The sequence below is a fragment of the Abramis brama genome (assembly GCF_963993115.1).
Source record: "Abramis brama genome assembly, chromosome: 3".
NCBI classification, from domain to species: Eukaryota; Metazoa; Chordata; class Actinopteri; order Cypriniformes; family Leuciscidae; genus Abramis; species Abramis brama.
The window spans coordinates 15,908,874-15,924,950 of record NC_139965.1 but is presented as its reverse complement, the minus strand read 5'-3'; the positions used below and the strand labels follow the sequence as shown (position 1 = coordinate 15,924,950).

At 36.4% G+C, this 16,077-nt stretch overlaps 1 protein-coding gene across 6 annotated transcripts in view; it reads left to right on the top strand.

Annotated features, from left to right (window-relative positions):
- The window catches only part of ehbp1l1a (EH domain binding protein 1-like 1a), a 44,505-nt gene that overhangs the window by 6,265 nt on the left and 22,163 nt on the right, over window positions 1-16,077 (top strand). For 4 of the 6 annotated variants that reach the window (XM_084108059.1, XM_084108062.1, XM_084108058.1 and 1 more), the window contains exons 2-10: window positions 5,398-5,455; window positions 6,105-6,200; window positions 8,293-8,346; window positions 8,556-8,734; window positions 10,522-10,661; window positions 11,069-11,143; window positions 11,786-12,031; window positions 13,055-13,264; window positions 15,492-15,716. In XM_084108059.1, the coding sequence (XP_083964185.1) occupies window positions 5,398-5,455; window positions 6,105-6,200; window positions 8,293-8,346; window positions 8,556-8,734; window positions 10,522-10,661; window positions 11,069-11,143; window positions 11,786-12,031; window positions 13,055-13,264; window positions 15,492-15,716 (1,283 nt within the window). The remainder of the gene's footprint in view (window positions 1-5,397; window positions 5,456-6,104; window positions 6,201-8,292; window positions 8,347-8,555; window positions 8,735-10,521; window positions 10,662-11,068; window positions 11,144-11,785; window positions 12,032-13,054; window positions 13,265-15,491; window positions 15,717-16,077) is intronic. The other 2 variants (XM_084108060.1, XM_084108061.1) reach the window with 2 other exon arrangements.

Below are 16,077 nucleotides of genomic sequence, written 5' to 3'. Positions count from 1 at the left end.
TCCGGTGATGCGTGCATTGATTTTTATCAATAAACTAGTGTTTTCTTGACGATCGCCATATTTGTAGTGAACGCACCTAGAGATAAATGCACATAAAGACATAATCTGATTATCAGAGAGTAGCCTTTTCTTTTCGTTTTGAATTATTTCATTTGAAGGCATTTCAAGCTTTGTGTATTTGATGTATTTATCATGTCTGTGTGAGGCATACGCTGAGTTTCGTTAAGTTAGGATGAGATGCGCTCCAGCTGACGCAAGTGACCGCGCGGGCGCCTCCATGATTAGTGTCTGTTATATTTGCTTCTCTTACTTATTAAATACAGGCAATTGGTTGATGAAAAATTGGTTAAAATTAAGATACAATTTATAGAAAACGAAATTCACTTTAAAGAAAGGTTTTCTACTTAACAAAACTTAATGAAGTGGTCAAAATCATGTCTGACCCACTCCATATCCATCTCTCGATATAGCCTAATGCATCCTATCTTACTCGTGCTGTTCACTTTTCATATTCAACATAGATGGAAAAAAAATAATTAAATGAAACCTTGTAACGAATTCACACTGTAGGGTAGACTGTGTACAGTTGAGACACCTTAAATAAGTTGCGTTCGCAGCAAGCACAAGTTGTGATTTTTGCTGTGCACTTGCATATTAGTGTCAGCTGGGAAGGAAATATATACCAGACCTCTTGGAACTTTAATTGAATACATAGCGTTGGTAAAGCATACTGAAATTACATCCCTACAAATTTATTAGGCCCTACTGAAAATAAATGTATCGAATTTAAGCAAAGTAGCCTAAATGTTAAGACTGTAAGCCCTTTGCTTTTTACTTAGCCTATAAAGGACTCTTACAGCCGACTTTGTGTTAATATAATTTGTAGAGGATTTTTTTTAACTCAAACACTAACACTGAAATAAATGAAACTAAATTATTATAATTTTTTTGGCACAGACCACGACGAGTGGCGCTATGCATTGTTCCAAAGCCAGGTTTTATTCTGGCATGTTGAATTAGTGTTCGACAAACGCGGCGGCGCGTTCATTTGAATGAAGAGCGCTTCTCGCTCGTGTGAGCGAACACACACTGGAACATTAGGCCATGTCGCAACGAGTGAATCGTGGCCGAGTGGTTGAACTTACGTTACGATCATTTAGATGACACGGGATCGAATCCCGAACTAACTTAGACTATTGATATTTTTATATTAGCCTATTAATGCATTTTATAGTCTATTGTTGATGCAGAGAGATTTGTCTAGTTCTAAAACATAGTTTTTTGCTTATAGCCTATTTACAAAATAAAATCACCATGCATTTCCATTTTACACTAAGGAACAAATATTATACAATGACTTTACTTCTGTAGCCTATAATAATTCCAATCGTAATTTCAAAAGCAGTTCTGTATATATATATATATATATATATATATATATATATATATATATGACGTTTAAACGACAAACAATAAAATCAGAACCAGTATTTGCGTTCATGGTTCCAGTGGCAGTAATGCATCCACGGCTTTTCAAAATGTCACAAAGCGTTTTGAGATTGTTTTGAATGAAATATTGAAGTTTATAATGAAGTGTTTTGGCACACCACAACGAGTGGCAAACTCTTTGTTTTGTTTTGCAAACTCAGCTAGCCTGTGGGGGGTTTGGAGAAGGCAATAGTTGCTTTATCGTGGGGGTGCAGGACAGAGGTGTTAATGTTCCGTCTTGCATATGGAGAGTGTCGGAGCCAGCCTGATGAGCAGGCAAAGGCAAAGTTCTTTTAAGGATTAATCTCAAAATCTCCAAAAGTCCATAGCCTATGTACAGTAGGCCCTATATCTTATTAAATTATATATTGTAGTTTTATTGATTGTATTTAAAGGTTTTCCACACACAATTTCAATTTAGCAGATACAGAGCTATTTAATTCGCGACCCACCTCGTTTTATTGTAGGTGAATTCAGCAAGGCGTGTTGTATCTTTGAAGGAACAAAAGCTATTTGTTACAGTTTTTTCTTTCGTGATTTGTGTGGATGACACACAGCGACATATACAGTATTATCAGCTGTATGGTGTTTTTTACGCTGAAATGCTTAATTTCGAGAAAGACCCGCCGCGCGCAGTGAGGGAGACCAAACTTACTAAAAAAATATCCAGCGCGAGAGGCAAAGAAAAACGCCTGTTCTTAATTTATGTTGCTTTGAACTTTTTTTTCGTTTTGTACCGTTTTCATTTTTTAATTTAGCTGCAATTTCTTTGACAATAAATTTAAAATGTTTCTTATTTTGCATCGCAAAGGGAATAAACTCTATCGAATCGATGCAACCCTGTTTAAATAAATAAACTGTCCCGACACTTTATTCATACCTTGAAATGTGCGATGGGTTTTCAAACTTAATTAATTTTCTTTTTCTTTTACATTTTCATTGTTTATTTTTTAATTGAAAGCAATACTGTATTGAAAGTATTTTTCTGATTTGTTCGATCTGTTTTGGAAAATGTCTACCGTTGCTATGGCCGGGTATAACTGTCAGTCATCTCAATCTCGTGAATGATTCACACACACAAAAAAACATAATTTAGCAGATTAAAGACGAGCTTCATCATCTTCATTTTCTGGTGCAATCGGCTAACAGTCTTCCTTCATCAGATATGTCATAGCGTGCAGCGGCCCAACTGGAATGTAGCAAATTTATGTTAATGTACAATTGATAATTAAACAAGATGATTGACTTTAATAAACAGTTGCATATTTAAGCATCAAGAACGGAAAAACATAAACACTGTCGGCTATACTGAGATTCGATCTCAGATCGTTTGAAGCTCAGAGAGTCTATTGTTAATGCATTGACCACAGATATCGTCTGAATAGCCTCGGTCTACTATTTTCTCTGTTTTAAAAGTAAAAAAAAAAAAAAAAAAAAAATTATGTCAAAAAATAAAAAAAGTGTTTTTACAAGACCTTGTGCTGTTTATTTATTTATTATTATTATTATTATTATGCAGATGTTCAGCCATTCTGTTGGAAAAAGATTGTCCCTAATGTAAAATGGAAATGAATGGTAATTTTATTTTAAAAATATAAAATATTTAATAGCCTATAGGCTATAGGAGAAAAAAAACAATATGGTGTAGCAATATTTTAGAACTATCAAATCAAATTAATAATAAAAAAGTAGCCCATGTTTGTTCGGGATTTGAAACGTAAGTTATAGCCTACCACTCGGCCACGAATTTGTTTTGTTTTATTTTGTTTGAAATGTATTTTTACATATTTTGCTTTCGTTAATGTTAACCAATTCTGAGCATAATAGGCCTATATTTTTTCCCTAAAAGTTTGTTTTATTCTCTGCTTTGTTTGTTTATATTTTAACATATTCAATCAGTCTCATTTTTGTTCAAATAATGATTTTTTTTTTTTTTTTTTTTTTTTTTTTTTTTTAAATAAACAGATAGGAAGCTTACCTTTTAAAATGCCGCAGTTGCTGCTGTTTTGCCCTGTCACTTGCCCGGTATAGCCTATAGTAATTTCGCGAACGACTTTGAAATTCGACTGGTTTATTTTTGCTGCGGCAGTAGTAATAGGCATTGTGGTTGATTATTTATTAAAGAATTCAACTGATAATCATAACAACATGTAAGCCTAATTCTGAATATAAGAAATAATGCTTAAACCGACTAACATCGGTTAGTAACTGCAAGTCCTGAAAATGTTTTAATTTTACGGTAAATTATTTTAATTTATTTCACTGTTATGTTTCAGTTAATAAATCTACAAACACATTAAAATAACACGAAGTAAATGACAAGTAACCTATTGACATAGCCTTTCTAAATTATAGAAAAACTGGGCACACAATGTTAACGTGTGTCTACTTTGTTTAAATTAAATGAATTTGAATTCGTTTAACCACAATATTTATCTTAAATTTATCTGTGACCTCAGCTCAGATTACTGCCGCGGCAGATTACGGCATTAAAGAGAATAAACTGACATTTTTCAAAGTCTGTGATTACAGCGCCACTCAGCGGTAAAAGGCAGCAAATACACATCCCAATTTTGCCGCCGCGGGAACGGCGGCGGTAAAAGTCGCATTCTGGTTGGGCACCATCTGTATCACTTTGACACTTCAAAAAGTTCATGAAGAGATCGTAAATCTAATCTCCATTTGAGTTGAGCTTTTTAGTCCAAATTTTCTGAAAAGACTCGATTGCTTTATATGATGAACAGATTGAATTCAGGCTTAAATTCGCATACAAACATTGGCCGTGTTCGGAATCGCCCCTATACCCTCATTCACTATTCCCTACATTACTCCACTAATATTGTCCACATGAAGGAGTGTATATTATGGGTATTATCTAGCCGTTGAGCTTACATCGGTTGTAGTGTGGTGCATTGTGGGATTGAATGAGTGCACTCAATTATGTCCACTATGGTTTCGGACACCACTACAAATGGCTGTCCCCTCAAATAGTGCCCTATTTAATGCTATAATTCCTGACATATACAGACAATGGACATCAGACGAGAATGAACCCCATTGGTTCTTGCTGAAGCTCAAACATGATGCGTAACACGAGAATGAACCTCATTGGTTCTTGCTGAAGCTCAAACTTGCTGCTTAACACGAGAATGAACCTCATTGGTTCTTGCTGAAGCTCAAACTTGCTGCTTAACACGAGAATGAACCTCATTGGTTATAAACTGCTAAATTTGTATGGATTAGTTTAATGATCTCTTTATGAACTTTTTAAGCGTTGTAGTGGAGAGACCGAAATCTCTCAGATTTCGTTAAAATATCTTAATTTGTGTTGCGAAGATGAACAAAAGTCTTACGGGTTTGTAACGACATGAGGGTGAGTAATTAATGACAGGAATTTTATTTTTGGGTAAACTAACCCTTTAAAATGAGTCACGTGGTGGATTTTGGCCTGTCGTCTTGGCCTGTCATCCCATGATTGGTCTTTCAGTTACTTTTTAAAATAGTCATCTGTGATTACTCACTCACATTGCACACAATGTCAGCCTGTTAGAACAGGAATAAGTGTGTTTTACTTGCTCTTGAAGAAGCTGCAGCATTCCATGCAATGACGCTGGATAATGCTTTCCTGTATGTGGGTCAGATGAGTAACCTAATAACCAAACTGAGTGCACATGATGGTAGTCCCCTTCTACATGCTTAACCTCAATAAAGCAAAACCCTAGCAATACCCTTAAGTGTATGACTGAAAATCCTAATTATATTATCACAGTTTTATGTGTCAAGTGCAATATCGCTTCAAGCAATGTTACATGCTCACTAATCAAGCTAAATGATAGTATGTTACATGTACTTTCAGTTGTGTTTCTGCACTGTACTTGTGTTATATTGTTTGTTATGTGTTATTCACAGGCAGCCAGATAAACTGCGAGTGGTTTGGACCAGGCGAAACAGACGCATCTGCACCAAGGTTAGAGGATGTGGGTTTTTACTGTAACTTTCAAGTAGGCCTACTAGCCTATATAAAGATATGACTCGGGTTATTTGACGATTATTCATCTACAAGACACATTTATCCAAAGTGATACAAATAAGACTGAAACAAGTGTAATATATTTATCAAAGGTAGTGCTAACAAACCAATTGAAATAGCTAATGCTTTAGTAGCTGTTTGAATAGATCACTACTATAAGTGCAGAACAGCACATAATAGTTATTCAATCATGTTTGAGGTTATGTTTAAACAGAATTTTGCTATTAAAGTCAGGATGTGTTCTTTAAATTGAATCTTTATGAAATTTAAAGAAGAGGAACATAACTCTCAGTATTTGTGTCATTAGTAACCGCATTGAAAATATTGATGTGTTTGCACAGTAGAAGGAAATACACACAAAACAATTGGTTGCAATGGGATGTCATTATACTTTCAACACAAATAGTTCTGCTCGTTTCACAAATACATTGGAATGATTGTATTGAATTCTAATCCTTTCATACATCATGATGCATAATCATTGTTCATGCAGTTTGCATGTTAAGACTTTATTTTTTCATTGTGTAAACGTATGTTTGGGTATCACCAGCTTTGTTAATAGCAGTATTCTCAATGTGATCATCAGCTTCATGGCTGGCAACCGGGGATCAAGAACCCATACAGGGGGACTGTGGTTTGGCAGGTTCCTGAGAGCGTGGACATCACAGTCACTCTCTTTAAGGTACAGCAAGCATCACAATTTTTTTTAAAATAATTCCATTTACGGGGCAATCTGAAATCATTTCAGTTATTAAAACAGCAATTTAATTTACACAACAATGATTTCTACAAATTCTTGCAATTAAGACATTATCTGGAATCACTTTTAAAGGATGATAGAATACGTTTTGATCTTTCTGATATAGAAAAACAATTGCATTCTTCAATTTCCCTCAAAAGGCAGATTTCTGTTTTTTATAATATGTTATCTAATGTCGGGCCTTCCTCCTTTCACCCTCTGAAATCGATATGGGAAAAAGACTTTGAGACAAATTTCAGTGATGAGGCGTGGCAATCGATCTGCACCGGTGTCTTTTTTAGAGGGGCTTCAATATTGAATCACGAGCAAAACTTTAAGTTCATTTACAGGACTTATTTAACACCGGTTCGTCTCCATAAGATTTTTCCTAATGTTTCCCAATTTTGTTTCAAGTGTAAGTCTAATATTGGCACAGTGATGCATATGTTTTGGAGCTGTGACATGATCAAGGTGTACTGGAAAGAAATACATAAAATTGTTCAGAGAGTTACTGGTAAATCTTTTGCTCTATCCCCGAGTATCTATCTCCTGAATTATAAAGCGGAATTACACCTCAATCATGATTTAGAATGTGTTTTGCATCTTTGTACCTACTTAGCAAGAAAATGTATACTCCTGTTGTGGTCCACTCCTCATGTCCCTTCTGTTAATATGTGGATGAATCAAATTGCTATTTTCCTTCCTTTAGAAAAGCTAACTTGTGACTTACGCCGGAGTTCTAATGATTTCTGGCGTATTTGGTCCCCTCTTTGGAACTTTATTGAGAATGAATGTTGAATGTCTTTATTTCTTCACTCTTTATTTATTTATTTATTTATTTATCTTTTGCTAGTATCCTTCACCCAATAATTTAACTACCAGTTGATGGATGATTGTATGTGCTGCCATGAGACACCTGTACCATGGTTTTGATATTGTAAAATTACAAAAACAATTATTTAATAAAAAAATAATAATAATAATTAAAAATAATTCCATTTACACAACCAATCAAAAGTTTGGGGCCAGTAAGATTTTTATTTTTTAAAGAAATTAATACTTTTATTCAGCAGGGACATATTAAATTCAAAACTGACAGTAAAGACACTTACATTGTTACAAAAAAGTATATTTCAAATAAATTCTGTTCTTATGAATCAGAGAATCCTGAAATAAGTCTCACAGTTTATACCAAAATTTTCAAGCTGCATGACTGTTTTCAACATTGATAATAATTAATGTTTCTTGAGCGTCAAATCAGCCTATTAGAATGATTTTTGAAGGATCATGTGACACTGAAGACTGGCGTAATGATGCCGTCACAGAAATAAATGGCATTTTAAAATATATTAAACCAGCAAGCGGTTATTTTAAATAAAATTTTAATAATTTTACATAATATTATTGTTTTTATGGTATTTTTGATCAAATAAGTGTAGCCTTGAAAGAGTAGCCTGTAGAAAGAATTCTTTCAAAAACATAAAAAAAATCTTACCAACCCTGAACTTTTGAATGGTAATGTATATGACAAGAAATGGTAAGGAGTCCCTAAAGGGACATGGTGATGGAAAGAAATATGAGATGGGAGGAAAACTTATATGCCAATGCTTTTGCATTCTCTCGCAAATGTTTTGCCTTCCCCCGAGAAACTTTACATTCGCTCACTAAATGCTTGCATTCTCCTGAGAAATCGCAAGGTTTCTTCAGGGGGAACACAAAAGTTTTTTGCGCGCGAACACAAGGTTTCCTGGGGTAATGCCAAACTTTTGCGAGAAAATGCAAATGCATTGAATTTCTTTCCCCATGTCACATTTTTTTGGACATCAGCGAAATGTCCTTAAGGCCAGGGCTCTGTAAAATAAAGGTTATTTGTGTCAATTCTTAAATATACAAATAATAAACTTAGGTTAAGTTGTAAACCTGAATTTTGTCATTGTTATATAAATATTCAGATTTATGTCTGTTGTCCATTATTGAAATTTGAAAACATGAGGTGAAATGAAACCAACGTCAGCAATTTTCACTTTCCCTTTAGGATCCAAATGCAGATGAATTTGAGGACAAAGACTGGACATTTATCGTAGAGAATGTGAGTATGTCTAATTTGTAATCTCACCCTGTTTATTAAAGGTACTGTTAGCAATGTTAGCATTTCTGTTTTTACTTTTTTGTGCTGTTTAACAAGCTTTTATGTGTTTTGCGTTTTTGCAATATGTCCTATCAAGAGACGGCCTTGATTTGGCAGTGCACTGTTCTCTTTTTAAGCAGTCTAACCCCATCTCATCCTAACATCCACAGGAAACGAAGGGTCACCGAAAAGTTTTAGCATCAGTGGATGTTAACATGAAGAAGTATGCGAGTGCTACCCCGGCTCAGTTTGACCTGGTGCTTACATTAAAGCCTCTGTCTGTGAAAGTGCTGGATGCCAAGCTTAAACTCACCCTGTCCTGTATCTTCCTGAAGGAGGGCAAAGCTACGTGAGTTCAGATGGTTTCATTGTTCCACTAGGAAGGAGTGTTTCTGATCCTAGATCTGTGTAATGATGCAGAAACATCCGTGTCAAATACAATTTTATTTACTTTACTGATCTATAGTCTGTTTTAGAAAGCCAGCTTCTCGAACAAGAAAAAATGTAGGACGGGAAATGATTTTGTCCATCTGGAATTGATAAGAGGGTTGTGGTTTGCTATTGGTCGACAGGTTGCACCAGTAAACAGATCATCAGAGAAGAGAAGAGATGTTGCTGCAAGAGGGAGGGGAAGTTATTTTAAAGGGGTCATGACATGGATTTTTTACAATTATTTTAATATGTTAGGTTCACTTATTATGATAATAAAGTTTTTTGTACAAAAAACCCCACAAATATATCTATGCAGAAAAACAGTTATTTTCACGTTTTTACTCCAAACTCGCTTCATAACGTTCATAATTTGCTTTAAAGTGTTTGAAAACATCCTTCTGTGAGATGATGTGGCTTCTTACACAGAATAAGGCACACAACATATTATTTCATAGTATTCTATACAGTGATAAAGGCTATGTTGATTAGCATTGAAGTATATATACTTAATTATCATACCCGAGAAGGCTTGAAGAGCTCAGATAAACCATATATTGTTGAAGTCGTCTGTTTATTAGTCATGTTTTAATCAATCAAAGTGAATTAAGGGATAGTATGCCCATTGGTGCGCTATCATACTTCTGAGGGGCATATTTAGAGTTTCTGCGTGAGAGCGCCCTCTGGCTTTCAGATGGAGCAGCGTTTACTACCGTTCACAGAGCCGTGCTTCACTGACAAGCTGCGCATAAAAAAATTGCTGCCTTTGCCAAATCGCATGCGGTTTAATTTCGATTAATCGTGCAGCCCTAAGCTAACCTCACTGCATAGTAAACAATATCAATGCCTACTCGCTATTGCACATGAGTTTGTAAAGTAAAACATTATCCCTATAAAATCATCATTTACAGACAAAGTATTATGAAACCATTTACTTACAGTTTGTGATGGAGCTGCTGTCAGATCCTATACTGCTGACTGCTTCATCTTTCAGCAAAAGTTTATTTGCGAACTCTCCATTACACTGTGCCTCGTTGACAAAACAAAATGCTCCGAACAAACATATAATCCTCAGACGCGATCCGGGACGCAATTAAAATAAACCATCCCCTTGCTTCTGTTGCTGGGATCCTTCTGAAGTCTGTACAGAGACGCAAACAAGCTGTTTAACGGGATGCGTCAAAGCTAACGTTAAATTTGCTTTAATTGATACAGAGATCTCCTCTTATATATCAAAATATCAAGGCAAATTTGATTTCTCATGTCATGACCACTTTAATTAAATTTTACGAGGGCACATGAGTAAAAAAATTATCTGCGCGGATAAATCATTTATAATGAATACTGCAATATTAGATTAAAAGAAATTGTCAATTATGATTTCATGGTGACTTTAAGTCAGTGGTTATCAACCAGGGGGCCTCAGCAAAGTTACAAGGGGACCTCAAGATGACTTTAAAACAAAACACACATTAAAATAAGATAAAATTACTAAAAATCAAGATATTTCTTATTTTATTCACACTCTTAACAACTAGGGTTCCCAACTCAGTCTTAAAAAAACTGGATATATGAGAAAGCCCAAGTATAAAGGTGTGATTTCAAGAATACTTGAATATTGTTGTGGACAATGGGGGGCTTTGGAGTCAAAAAGGTTGAGAACCACTGCTTTAAGTATTAGTTTTGTATTCTGTATTGTGTATTCAGTGATGAAGACATGCAAAGTTTGGCGAGTCTGATGAGTTTGAAGCAGTCTGACATTGGAAACCTGGAGGACTTCAATGACAGTGATGAAGAGGAGGACAAAAGACTGAGTGCAGCAGTGAAAATGGCCACTGCAGTAATAGGTAATACTGACATAAACTCCCTGTCTTATGTGCACATACTTATGCAACTTCAAGCTCAAACCAGAAGTTTGGAAGCAAGTTTAGAAACAGGCATTTCCTGTTCTAAAACAGTTATTTGCAAGTTTTTATGCTTTGTTTCCTTTTTTTTTAGGGGAATTGGCCAGGGGGTAGATAGCCTGGTGGTTGTCTGCTGGTTTTAGAACCGCTGTTTTTGGTCGTGTTGAGTTGATTTAATGTTTGCTCTAGTTTAATGCTGTATTTCAGATAGTAGAAGTAGCTCTGGCCATGACAAACATAGAATCTCAAAACATTTAGTCTCATTCACATTGTAGACTTTTTGTTATTCTTTTCTCAAATGGTCTCTTTCTTTTTCCTTCTGTCGCTCTGTTCTTTTGGCCTGTGCTCAGCTCCTCTTCCTCCTGCTAGGAGAATACATGACAAGGCCTGGAGACCTGCTGTAGACACGGGTCCCTCTGACACAGGTAGCTTACTAACTGCTCTGGCTGCTTTTTCCACTCGTCAATGTCATTTTTCATTTCCTTTACACTAGAATTAACATTTTAGTTTTGGTATGATTCAATTGAAGTATTATGGGATATCTATCTATCTATCTATCTATCTATCTATCTATCTATCTATCTATCTATCTATCTATCTATCTATCTCAATATTGTTGCTACTTCTAAAACCAAAGATCATGAATATCACACCAACCATTTCAAACTGAATAGATTCTTGTTTCACGTCATCTTTGTGTTTTATCAGATACAGAGAAATGCATTTTCTAACTCGTGTTGCTATCCAGCATTTGGATAGACTGGATTGTTGGGCTTGTTTTGTATCTGTCAGAGTCAGAAAGTGGGTGAAACTGCATAACACATTCCCATGACCTCAGCATACCAGAGATCATAACTTTGTGAATGTGAGAGTTTATCTGAGATCTGCATCTCTTCCTGGTTTCACTCATTTTCTTATCTTCTGAATTATTCCTTGCTCATTTAAGTTCCTCTTTGTCTTTATGGAATAATTTATTTTTGGTCACCTACCTCATAACTACACATCCACTCTTACTTCTTCTGTTTTTGTCTGTTCCTCTCCATGATCATCATCATCATTACTCCCAGCTCATTCTGAACCGGATCGGATGAGCTGTTCCTTCATTACACCTAACGTTCCTCTCCAGTACCCCCTGTCATGCACCGCTCTTGACCCTTCTGTCCCGATCATCTCCACTTCCCGTGTCCAACCCCTCCGTGTTGCCGGCAGTGTCCCGCAGACACGCGCCTCCCCGTACGCCTTCACTATACCTGCATTCATACGCGCTCATCCACCTGCCCTGCCCAAAATCTTCCATCCGCCGACTGGCTCAGGTACAAACACTCATCCACCCGGGGCAATGCAGCAGACCATCACAAATACCCAGCAAGCAATTTTGCGTTTAAAAGACGTCTAATAGCCGTCCAAACACAGCCCAGACGTCTAGGCCAATACAAGGCAAAATCTGAGCTGTCAGTGAAAATTGAATAGAGCCCAAGAATAGACTAGTCATCAATTAGATAACAAAGAAATGAAATGAGGGAAGAAATGAAACCGAACACCTTGTAATCACTGTTTACTTTGCTTACATGATGGAATATCGTACATAGCGCAAGTTATTTTTGACATGTAACCAAATTCAAGGTTATTTTGTCTAGAAGTGGGTTACTCATAGCCGGATCTATTAACCCCAAACTTTGGAACCAAGTGTGTCTCATAAAGTCTCTATACCTTGCAGTCACAAATTTATATCTCACAGTTTGACTTTATATCTTACATTTTGATTATTTCTTATTTTTAACTGAATTTATGCTGAATATCTACATGAAATTCCTGCATGAATAACTGCATAAAATTCTCAAGACCGTTATTTTTAAATAACGTAAGAGACTTAAACAAGAAATTTATTAGAAATGATTGTTTCTGAAATGGTTCCTTATTTTGGAGAGGTATCATGTTTTGAACATTTATACAATTAGGTTTTTTTACATACTTGACTTCTAGGTTCATTAAAAGGAGTCTTAATTGACTTTTGGAAAACTGCCCCATTAAAAACAACAAATGAATTTTACGGCTGCTGTTCAATGAAGCAACAGCCTGATCCCCATAGCAACTGATGAAGCACTCTGTGAATTTGTTCATCAGACTAGCTGTATATTCAGCTCCTGACTTTGACCATTCTTGCTCTGTCACAACTTGATTTAATGAACCTCATTTACTTTAATATAATGCGTGTTTTTTTGCCTTCATTAAAACACACACATCAACAGATTTACAAAAGCTGTAGCTTTACTTTCTTTTTCCTTTTTCCCCCCTCTACCTCTCCTTATACTGTCGTTTTTCCTTCTTCCTATAAGTTGCTGTAACTGTCCCTCAAAGGCCGTCTGGAGGTCTTGCTAACTCCGAGTTACTGGAGAGCAGTCGCTCTGCTGAGGGCGCTTCAGTCCCTCTCCCGCAGCCCCTCTCTTTTCTTCCTGGGATTAGCATACCCATCTCTCGTTCCTCTTCTTCTGCTCAATCCTCCTCATCCCCTCAGCAGACCCCTCTTCCTGATGTAACCCAGACAGGTAATGAGTGTTACCCGAAAAGATGGTGGCTGTAGCTTGTAAATAATTGTTTTGTAGCTGGAATTAAAGGTACAATATGTAAGATATTTGGATTCAAATATCCAAAAACCACTAGAAAAGTGTTATATATTTTGTTGACTTGTGTACTTGCATTATCCGAAGTGTTTTCAACAATGTTTTAATCCAGAGAAATCAACTATTTCAGTGACGTCATATCCGCGCTACCCTTGATTTCCGTTTTTACTTCCGTAGAAACCATGGAAACACCAAAGACGCTTTAATATATTATGTGTTTTATTAGATAGGTGTGCAGCTGTTTGGATTCCTTTATTGACAGAAAACGAACCATTGTTATATAGTTCAACATGGTTAGTCTTTTTGTTTGAATCTCTTGTTTTCTTGATTTACCGCGAATAACATGTTTGTACTTCAGAGACAACTCTATTCTGTCAAGTAGCTAACATAGCATAATCAGAAAGAGCTTTATTTGTAGTAACCGTAATACAGCATTTTCTCCACCATACAATATATTTTTAGTATGAGTAGTAATTCAGCACTTCTGGCTGTTTCATGAGAATGAGATCAAATAATGTTGATTTAAGTGATCAAACGTAACTGTAACAAAGTTAAAGTTCAGGGAAGAAGGAGGCTGACATTAAATGTAACTTTAATTGTAAAATAAACATAAACAACAAAACGAAAGGAGCGGCAGCAGTCGATTGCGGCATATGAGCATAATAATAAAAACAGAATTGTAAAATGTCCGAGGCTCTCGGGCCCGCCCTGCTTCATACCACAGTAAGGTTAATAAAACTTTAATACATTAGCTCATCCATGAACATGATTTCTGCCTGAGTCTCGTCGGATAGCTTTCCATCGGCTGTTTGATTCCACACCAGAGCATGTGAGCAGAGTGGAGCGGCGAGAATCTCCGCTCATTGCTCATGGAACTGTTCACCCCTCCGCTCCCCCGCTCAAAGCTACATCAGGCCGCTCCGCTCATTATCGCTCAGCGCTCAATTCGCGCTCCACTCAAATTGCTCCCCGCTCGCTCCAAAAAAGGAAAAAAATCTACATGTAGGCTTTATCACTTTTAGCTTAGACCACAGCCCTACCTCCTAAAGAACTAATGAGTAACAACATTTTTCAAATTGAAATGTTTTATTTCAAATTACAGGCCTATGTAAGAAGGAATATAGCCTACACAAAAAGTCCTGTAAAATTAAACAAATAAATGGGCCTAATAATATAAATAAAAATTGTATAAACAAAAATATGCATACATTTTTTAAAAGTAAATTAACTATAAGGCCAGAATTTTGATAAGTGAACTTTATTTGCGCAACGCGCACGATTAAAATTTAAATTGGCTTCCATACACACAAACTGCTGTAAAATTAAACGAATAAATGGTCCTAATAATATAAATATTATTACGGACGACACAAATCAAATCAAATCAAATCACAAATCGGCTAAATAAAACGAACCATTAGGTCTACTTGAATGAAAAAACGAATTTGTTTGAATATTACGCTATATTTAATTTACACTTTGTTACAAGTTACCGTATTCAATTTGCTAACCTTTTGTTTTCTTCCCAGCGTGTTCGCGTAGCTCACGTTCATGTTTTCGAGAGAGGTGTCTTTTGAGATTCCAAAATGAATCTTTGCTGACTGAAACGATGTCTCCACATTCGTTTTCTTGTACCACATTATCATTGTTAGTTAGTTATATTAATAGTAGCCTACACCTGTGTGACTTCTCATTTTCCTTTTTGAAGTAGCCTACTTTTTGAACTCCATTATTGAGCCGAGTTTTGACTGAAAATAGTCTACTGTTGATGACTATGCAAGACAGATGGATCCTGGTTTAGGTTTCACTGAGCATGCTTCAGACTCGTGGTGTGAGCTGAGCGAAATTGGAGCGAAATTGGAGCGGGAAATAAGGCGACGCTCCGTCCTTTTAAAAATGCCGCTCTGCGCTCTGTCCAAGATCCGCCCGCTCTCGCTCCCGCTCCACTCCGCTCACATGCTCTGTTCCACACTCATTCATGGCGTCATCAAGCTACGCCTTTGTTACTGTTTTGAATAATCGACCTCTAGTGGCGAAACTTACAGACTGTGCCTTTAACTGTGTAACGTATTTTTGCTTATTTGCACTTCCATTTGATTTTGTTTTCTTCATTCTTCTCCTTTCTGTCCCGTATTTTTCTCCCCTGATTTAGCCACTTTATCTGCTGCTCGTAGCAAGACCTCGAGACCTCACAGCTTCCCCTCTTCTCGCTCCTCCCCTTCTGTTTTTGAACCCTCCTCCTTTGATTTTGGCTCCTCCCCTCATGGTTCAATGGCTCAACCTGCACCACGGGCCTCAAAAATCTACCGCGCCTCATTGGCTGAGCCAGGCTCCGCCCTCACAAAGCCCTCGAGCATGCCCTCTGCCACTGAGTCAGGTACATGGGCAGATGTTCAGACTTAACACCATTTTTAAATGAGATGGAATTTGATTTTAAAGTTTGTTTTGAACCCACACTTTTCATATTTAGTACCTAGCATTCTAAAAAAATATTTCTAAAAAGATGCATATTCGCTGTTAGGACCATGAATTCAAAATAAGAGATTCATGGCTTTTAGTCCATGTCTGTTAGCTTTAAGGCTTGGATACTCCCTAAAACTTGAATCAAATTTGACCAGATACACTACCGTTCAAATTTTTGGTAAGATTTATGTTTTTGAAAGAGTCTCTCTTGTTCAACATGCCTGATTTATTTGATAAAAAAATGCCGTAAAAACGGTAATATTATGAAATAGAAA